This window comes from Triturus cristatus, chromosome 1_2, assembly GCF_964204655.1.
Source record: "Triturus cristatus chromosome 1_2, aTriCri1.1, whole genome shotgun sequence".
NCBI lineage: Eukaryota > Metazoa > Chordata > Amphibia > Caudata > Salamandridae > Triturus > Triturus cristatus.
The window spans coordinates 1,028,848,415-1,028,858,126 of NC_140580.1; the positions used below are offsets into that span (position 1 = coordinate 1,028,848,415).

Here is a 9,712-nt window from a genome sequence, read left to right on the forward strand (position 1 = left end):
ACTGCAGAAATACTCCGCACTCTGGGTTTGGATATTATATGCCAGCAGGAGACTCACATGCCTTGGCAGAAGAGAGATCTTATTGATATCCTAGGCTATACTCTAGCTATCTGCTCATTGCAGACTTTTAACACCAGAGGGGTTGCTATTCATGTATCTAACTGGCTTCTTCCTATAAAACGGACATTATCAGATAAATGGGGTAGGTGGGCTATCGCCCTAATCCCCAGCCTCGGCACACTTTGTACTATCTATGGGTCTAATCTAGATGATAAAGTAGTCCTGGTAGATTTAGAAATTGAGCTTGCTTCCTGGCCATCCCCACTGATTATCTGCGGAGATTTTAATGTCCACATTGATGTTAATGGGGTGGGCAGGGGTGGATATCAAGGTAGGAAACCTCAAGTTTTTCATGCCCTACAAACATTAATAGATAGCCATGGACTGGCAGACGTATGGCCAATTAAAAAAGTAGGAGACCCAGGGTATACTTATTATTCATGTCCACACAGAAAATATGTAAGGCTGGACTACTTTTTTGTGTCCACCCCCTTATTAGGGAAAGCACAGATTAAGAAACTATCTAAAGTCCTCTCGGATCATAATCCTCTGGTACTGGATATAGGAATCCCGGGGTATATCAAAACTCCTGTAAAATGGACCTTCGATAAAAAACTACTGGTCACTAAAGCTTTCACCGACCATATCAAAAGCTGGACTACACAGTTTTTCGACATCAATAGATACAGCACATCAAGGGAAAATGTATGGGACACTTTTAAAGCAGGATTTAGGGGGGAGACAATCAGTTTTGTGGGATATCACAGGAAGAAAAAGCGAGAGGAAATAAGTATACTCATGAAAGAACTGAGCAGGTATGAAACAGAACATATGGCAACTATTGTTCACAAACAGATTCAGCTGCAATCGGATGTCGAATTAAAAGTAATTTGCACCAAGGCTAAAATAAATGGTTTCTATAATAAAATCATAGCCGAAAGGTTTCAAACAGGTCGCCAAGATCACTATGAATATGGAGAAAGGACAGGGAAACACCTTGCCCTTCGGATCAGACAAAGGGTCGCTGCAAGCCACATTACGAGGATCAAAAGAAAAGACGGCACAATTGCCACTGAATCCCAAGAGATAGTTGAAATATTTCAAGATTTTTATCAAGATCTTTATAATTCTAGGCTAACTGATTCAGTAGTAGGGAGTGTAGACACAGGTTCCGATCTATTGCCGTGGATTCAAGACTTAGAAGCGGATATTACGTTGGAGGAGGTTAATGATGCACTAGGGTCGATGGCTTCAGGGAAGGCGGCAGGCCCGGATGGGCTACCGATCGAGATCTATAAAATCTTGTACAGAGAACTCGTCCCTCTTCTTCTTGACTTGTTTTTAGCAGTACAGCAAAAAGGAGTTCCACCTAAATCATGGCAACAGACTAATATAGTTATCTTCTTAAAGAAGGGGAAGGCAATAGAAGACCCAGCCTCCTATAGACCGATTACTCTGATAAACTCGGATGAAAAGCTCTACTCTAAAATGTTAGCGCGTAGGTTATCCAAGATAATTGACTCTCTGGTAAGCCCGTGGCAACACGGTTTCATCCCGGGGAGAGGCACAACGGACCACATCCAAAGGGTAATCTCTTTATTTAACATTGCAGAGATCTCAGGGCAACAGATGTCCTTAATCTTATTGGACGCTAAAAAAGCGTTCGATCAAGTAGAGTGGGCATATCTTTGGCAAAATCTAAGGTTAAACGGCTTTGGACCACGCATCTTAACTGCCCTAAGAGCCATGTATGTTCAATCCAATGCGAAAATATTATTGATGGGGCAGGAGTCGAAGAAGGTTATGATCGCTAGAGGTACAAGGCAGGGCTGTCCATGTTCTCCAATCCTTTTCGCATTATATATAGATCCGTTTATCAGAACAATATTAAATGACCAGTTAATTAAACCGGTAGTGGTCAGAGGGTTTAACACTAATGTCCTAGCTTATGCTGATGATATCGCGGTAATCACCTCGGATCCCCAGGCGGCAATAGCAAGGATTGAAACTCTTGCCTGTGAATTTGGGAAGCAATCAGGGTATGGGCTGAATACTGACAAAACTAAAATTGTGTGCTCTAAGGCGATTACTTGGCAGGACCCTAGGAGGACGGAGGCGGCTATGTACCTAGGTATCTCTATTGCAACAGATGTTGGAACAATCTGGGATATTAATGCAGATCCTCTCATTAAGAAAATAGAGGCTGATCTAAAAAGAATGGATAACTTGCATTTATCCATTATTGGAAGGGCAAATGTTATAAAAATGACAATGTTCCCCAAAATATTATATTTGTTACTTTGTATACCTATTGAACCACCGAATCTATATGTCAAAAAAATAGAGAGGATTTTCTCCCAGTTTATTTGGGGATACAAGAAAGCCAGGAGATAGCTAAAATTAATGACCCTACCACAAAATCAAGGGGGGCTGGCGGTCCCAAATGTCCTATATTATTACTGGGCTATCATGCTACAGCAGATGATCATCCTATTTAGACCGAGGCAAATATCAGTACCTCAGGAAATCGAGATACCACCTTCCATTTTTGAACTGGCTCTGGGGGATTTAGCACCAGGGCTATTATTTAGACAACTAGAGGGGAGCTATTACAAGAAAACTCGCTTCAAACCCCTCAGGGCAGCCTGGAATGTGTGGCAGAAGACTAGTAAACTGTTAAAAATCCCGAAAATTCATCGCTATCTATTATTATGGCGCTCGTCACTCTTTTCAGCCTCGCTGAACGATAAAACTGGTAGTAAGTGGGAGCAGGCGGGAATCAACTATGTCGGAGACATTGTCAATTCAAATGAAATGATGTCATTCGTTGGGATCCAAAAACGATTTGGGATTGACCCTCAAATCCCATTTAAATATATACAGGTTAGGGAGGCAATTAAATCCGCCATCAATCATTTTACTAACCAAACTCGCTTCCCAATATTAGATACACTAGTCTCTAAAAAGCCCCAATTAAAAGAGCTATATATGATGATTATGGAAGCTAGTCATGATGATATAGCTAAAATGGAAAGCAAGTGGGCGGACAAATTGGGAAATCAAGATGTGGATCTATGTAGATCCCTGGAATTGTCTAAGAAGGTTCTCTTATCTGCTAACCTCAAGGCTCAGCATTTCAAAACAGTCTTTAGATTATATTTTACACCTGCTAAACTCTGGGCATGGGGGAAAAGGGAGACTGATAAATGTCCAAGATGTGGGCATGGCCCGGCTGATATGGCCCATATGTTCGCTCAGTGTTTCAAATTGGGTTTGGTTAAACAGGGGATCGAGACATTTTTGCATAATGTTTTGGGGCGGGTGGTTCCATTAACTCCAACTTTTATCCTACTTGGTTACGACGAGACTTTACAACTAGAAACACCTCAAATTTATTTCTGCTTCGCTGCAATAGCAACCTTACGCTTAATGATTGCTTCAAAATGGAAGGACGAAGATCCCCCGACCTATCAAGCATGGTATGCCAGACTGTATCACATATTTAACTTAGAAATTGCATTATATAAGTGTAAGGGAAGCAGAGCTAGAAAAAGGGGATTACAAATATGGGGTCCCCTGATAGAGTAGTAATGGATAAAGGAAATCCCTATCTGTGAAGCTTTAAGAAAACATATGTATCTTAATTTATTGTTATTTTGAATCATGTATATATATCCAGTTTCACTGTTATTTTCCTGATTAAAAAAAAAAAAAAAAAAAAAGGAAATACGGTAGTTTGAGTCAGATAGCTTTTTGTAACAATATTTAGCAACTGGATCATTCTTTTCAAGTTTCTCATGCTCAAAGTACTTAAGAACAGCCTCATAACTCCGAATTAGTGCACCAACTGCAAAATGCCTTGAAAGCCACCGGTCTTCATTCAATGGTCGAAAAGAGACCACTTCACAATCAGTGACCGATGCCATTTCATCCAGCTTGGACTTCCTTGCAGGAGCTCTGGAGAACACAGTGTAGACAGTCCTCAATGATGTCTCCATTTCTTTAATCATTGGAACCCTCTTCCAGGCATCATCAACTCCCAAATCTTCTCGATGAGTGACACAATGCTGCTCAACTAGATGGGGAATGGATTGTTTAAGGTGAGTAGCAACACCATTATGTTTACCCAGCATCACAGACGCACCATCGGATGTGAGCATGACCATTTTCATGAGGTCCAGTTCATTGACAGTGTAGAATTCTTTCACAGCAGTAGTGATCGCCTCAGCATTACAACTAGTCATCTTCACGATGCCCCCAAACAGTGTTTTGTGCTCTGTTGAGGTTACAGGTCGGAACTTGAAGTAGAGGATGAGCATTTTTGTAACAGAAATATCTGTGCTCTCATCAATTATCAATGTGTGATACAAAGCGTTACGAAGTTCTGCCATACCTTCACAGTATATCACGCTATTGATGGCCTCAAGGAACTCAAAGGCATAGTTCTTGCTCCTCCAGCTGTTTGGTATCTTCACATACAAAGCTAGGGGGTCATGGGTGTCTTGTACAGATAACATTGAAGTATTCATCTTGACTGCCAGCAACACATTGTTGATGAGAATCTTTATCTCCTCAGGCAGGGATCTTTGTAGTTCAACTACTTCCATTCTTGTTGCTTTGTCAGTGGCAGTTTCTGTCAGCATTGCCCGCACTCCAAAACCAAAGCTGGCAGCAGCGCTTCTGTTTCTGAATATCACCATGCAAGACTCGCAAACTTTGCTAATTAGATGGCGTTTCAGGTAATCCAGTTTCCAGCCATCACTCCATTTCTTCCCTGTAGAAAAGTCCCCAACAATCTTGGCTTCAGCACATGCTTTGCAAATCAAGCCCACGTCTGGACTGTATTGAAATAGCTCCCCAAGTTGCACGGAAACTTTGCTTCGTGATTTCTGTGTCTCAGCCTCCACAATTTCTTTCATCCACTCTTCCTTGAATACAAGGCAACATTTCTTCCTTTGTGGTGAAGCATCACACTCTGCAGAAGGTACAGCTTTGCGCTTGAACATATTTGTGATAACTGGGTTTAGCCTGCTATGCCACAAAGCCTGCAAAATAAAGGAACATGGCTAAAGCTGATGCCTATGCTCATGATTGCAATCTGTCACATAATACAGAGGCAAACGTAGAGTGTAATTACCTGGATTTTTCTGTCCACTGCCCTGCCCTTTCAAACTTAAATGTAGCACTGTCCGTAGAGCCTGCAATAGAAGTAAAGATTGCTAACGCACATTGCGAGTTTGTGATACAACAATATACCATGTCCACCATAAGGGATCTCTACCAAACAATTACCTGCTCTGCTTGTATTCACGTATGCCCGATCAAATGTGTGGGGTACTGTCTGCGAAACCTAGAACAGAAGAAAACATGGGTAAGGGATGTTGGTATACTACAATGCACAAGATGCACCACCGTTTAATTCTACCAAACAATTACCTGCTCTGCTTGTACTCACGTATGCCCGTTCAAATGTGTGGGGTACTGTCTGTGAAACCTACAACAGAAGAAAACATGGGTAAGGGATGTTGTTATACTACAATGCACAAGATGCCCCACAGTTTAACTCTACCAAACAATTACCTGCTCTGCTTGTACTCATGTATTCCCGTTCAAATGTGTGAGGTACTGTCTGCAAAACCTACAACAGAAGAAAACATGGGTAAGGTATGTTGTTATACTACAATGCACAAGATGCACCACAGTTTAACTCTACCAAACAATTACCTGCTCTGCTTGTACTCACGTATTCCCGTTCAAATGTGTGAGGTACTGTCTGCAAAACCTACAACAGAAGAAAACATGGGTAAGTGATGTTGTTATACCACAATACACAAGATGCACCACAGTTTAACTCTACCCAACAATTACCTGTTTGTTCTGGCTGTACTCACGTCTGCCTGTACAACTGTATTTGTAGCATGGTCTGACCTGCAAAAGAAAAGGGGTGCAGATTGTGAATCTATTTACCCAGCACCCCCCAAATCCAATGTGGAACATAAACAGAATTACCTTGTCTTTGTGGGTACTCGCGTCTGACCATTCAAACCCAAACACCTCACAGACTGCAAACCTGCAATTGAAGACAAGATGGTTAGCAAAGGCTCTAAGAGTTACAAACAATGAATGGGACTGGCCCAGATACTCCAATAGGAAAAACGACCAAATAGTTCTGCAGGTTATTTTAAGACCCAGCCAGGGCTAAAGCAGGAAGCGTGGTTTTATTCAGAGTTCCAGACATGTCAACGCAGCAGAGCGGGGCTCCAGTTTGTTGGCTATCTGCTTACATAAAGCCCATCTTTCCTTTGAATGATGCTGGAGCAAGCTGCTATAGGGTTACTTATGCAGTGAATTAGGGTGACCAACTGGCATGGGTGCAAATTCAGGATGGTCAGTGTAAAAATTCAGGACAAAGGGTTTAAAATTCAGGACAAAACATACGATTTACATACATATCAGAGGAGGTCGCACAATAGTATATAAGTAAATAGACAACGATAATAAGCACAAGTCAAAATAAGTTCATATAAGGGTGAGACAATCATGCACTTCACAGTTTCTCAGTATGCCCGCAGCTTTGCAAAGTAACATCAGGCCCTTTCTGCAATCAAGATTTGTGCAGGAGAAGGCACACCACAAGCTGTCACTATAATAGGGCTCATTGTCATTCTGTGATAATCGTCTGCAGTCTCAGAATGACAATGGGCCACACCACAGTCTTTGCGAGGTCCGGGAGGGGCCGAGTGGAAACCTTAAAACTTATGGGGCCTCTCGCTGGGGAACAGCATAGTATTATATCTGTAAGGCGTCCGTAATACTTAGGTATACTTCCTCATGTAACCTCTTAACCCATTCCCCAGCGCTAGCTTGCTATCACATGCCTGCATTCATAGTGGGTACAAGGAAGGCTGTTAGATGGGAAGGTTGAAGTGTTTTTTAATCTGACATTGAGACACAGCAATCCATACATTCACACTTGTAGGGAAAAAATGCAAGGCTTTTGTTTCCCTTACACAATGTGTAGCTTTTATTTTAACTGACCTTCAACACAATACCACTTAGCATGCTGAGACGTTATACCACATTGGCATGAAAAGTGCTGCTGGTTTCAAGGCCTGAGTTAGCTGAAGGCGTGACACAACGACCATTTGGCAATACTTCAATCACTAGGCAAGTGGTATCTGATGGGTTTAGAAATCATGTTTTCTTATAGCTTACCTTAGAAACATACTTACTCTGCAGTGCACGTCAGTTAGTAAACACATGGAGTTTTTGTATACAGAGGAAATATTTCCCCCCAATTTTAAGTGCTGGCGATAGAGAAATAGTCGTCATAGACAGAACAAAAGCACTTTTCGGCATCAACAATTCTGTTTCATGTCACCAGGCTACCTTAAAAATCAACGTGTCATTTGAGGACTCTGGGCTGGCGATGTAGGATCAAGATCACACATATGTCTGAGTGGGAGGCGTGATTCAGGGGCTTTAAAGTCTTAGGTGCAGAATCAACGAAATCCACGCCCACCAAGAGGGCTGGCTCATTTCTCACACAACTTGAAGCTCATCCGAAAGTGCTGTTTCACTAGCTCTGTGCATTGGGGCGCATCTGATCTAATCAGCGACACTGAATTGGCAAATGCAGACATTTAGTCAACACGACTACAGCCACTACCAAATACCAGTGGAATAAGCCTAATTTGATTTTAGTAGGACGTCTGTAAGGCGTCCGTATTTGGGGACCCCAAATTACGGACGCCTTACAGACATGCTAAAATAACTTAAGGGAAGGTTGGTCACCCTACAGGGACGTGTCAGACGTGGGCACAGAGGGGCTCTTATGCAGGGCCAGACTGGCAGCCCAAATCAGCCCTGGTAGTCACAGGCTCTCAGCCACTCCTCATCGCTTGGGGAGAGCAGGACACGAAGCTGCGTCCTTCACCCGGGAGCAGTCAGTGTTCGAGGCTGCCTGCTCAAATAGGGTGACCAACTGGCATTGGTGCAAATTCAGGACGGTGAGTGTAAAAATTCAGGACAAGAGGTCAAAATTCAGGACACAAATTCAGGACAAGAGGTCAAAATTCAGGACAAAACTTCAGGACAATAGGTAAGTTTTACAGACACATCAGGGGAGGTCGCGCAATAGTATATAAGTAAGCCCAGCCATATCCAAACATATTCAACCATTTGCAAACCTATCATGTATCCTTCCATCTATCATTTCACTCATCCATCCCTTCATCCATTCTTTCACTCATCGATCCATTATCCATCCATCCACCCTTTCTCCCTATCCATCTGTACACTCATCCATCCACTCTTCTACCCATCCATTCGCTCATCCATCCAGCCATTTACCCTTTCACCCATCCAGCCATCCTTTCACTTACTAATCCATCCACCCAGTCACTCATCCTTCCACCCATCCACCGTTTCAGTCATCCATCCATCCTCCCTTTCTCTAACCATCGACCCTTTCACTTAGCCATCCTTCCGTCCATCCATCCACCCATCCACTCACCCACTCATGAATCCATCCATTGACCCTATCACTCATCCATCCTTTCTCTCATCCATCTATCCTTTCACTTGTTCACTCATCTATTCATCCTTTTGTCCATCTACCCTCCCTTTCACTCACTCATCCATCCTTACATCCACCCTTTCACTCATCCGTCCATCCATTCACCCTTGCACTTATCAATTCATCAATCCATCCATCATTTCACTCATCCATCCACCCACTCACTCACCATCCACCTTTTCACTCATCCATCCTTTCACTCATCCATCCACCCCTTTCCCCACCCAGCTACCCTTCCACCCATACATTCAGCTATTTACCTTTTCTCTTATCCATCCTTCTACTCTCATTATCCATCTATTCAATCTTTCATTCATCCATTCACCCTTTCACTAATTCATCCAGCCATCCCTTCACTTACTCACTCGCCCAACTTTTCATATTAATTTTGAGCTGAGCCTTTTTGAGAAGAGGCCCATCAAGAACTTCACCCTCACTGCAGGAGCCATTCCAGGACTGGGACAGAAGCCACCCAGGGCAGAGACGGGATCCACCACAGGGAGGGGGGCAGGAGCCTTTTAAAAGCAGTGGCGGCGAGAATTCTCTTGCGGGATGTGCCGTCTGTGCGCGCTGCACACATGGCACTGCGCGCTCGGGGGTAGAGAAGTGTGCGCGCATGGGCGCGCGCATTATTGGGAATAGTGGTACTGGGTGATTGTGAAACACCAGAAGATGTTGTTCGACAATACAGAGATTTTAAATATGTGGTGGCAGAACATGTAAAGGGTGGGTTATTTACCACCTTTCAAGACATGGTGAATTTCGCTGTACGCAATGCTGCTCAGTAGAGTGTGGTGAGTCAGCTTGTTGATGTCTGCGCAACATTTCAAGCATCTAGTGCAGATTGTGAACGAGGATTCAGCCTCATGAATACTATCAAGAGTAAATTGAGGAATAGAGTGGAGCAGAAGCATTTGGATATGCTTATGAGGACAAAGGCCTACCTCCTTGACCTTGATAGAGATTATCAGCACTGGAAAAATGGCAAGGATCGCCGTGAGAAGCAACCCTGTCACCCATCTAGTGATGCCACTTGACATGTCTGAACGGCCCTCTCCCACAGTCCATGTTTGC

At 43.2% G+C, this 9,712-nt stretch overlaps 1 protein-coding gene across 1 annotated transcript; it reads right to left on the reverse strand.

Moving 5' to 3' along the window:
* Positions 1 to 2,001: 2,001 nt before the first annotated feature.
* On the reverse strand, positions 2,002 to 5,066 carry LOC146868619 (zinc finger protein 862-like). Its single transcript, XM_085624139.1, has 2 exons — positions 3,791 to 5,066; positions 2,002 to 2,075 (listed from the first exon to the last, which is right to left on the reverse strand). Exons 1-2 carry the CDS (start codon positions 5,064 to 5,066, stop codon positions 2,002 to 2,004), a joined length of 1,350 nt encoding a protein of 449 aa, XP_085480265.1.
* Between the last annotated feature and the right edge of the window lie 4,646 nt (positions 5,067 to 9,712).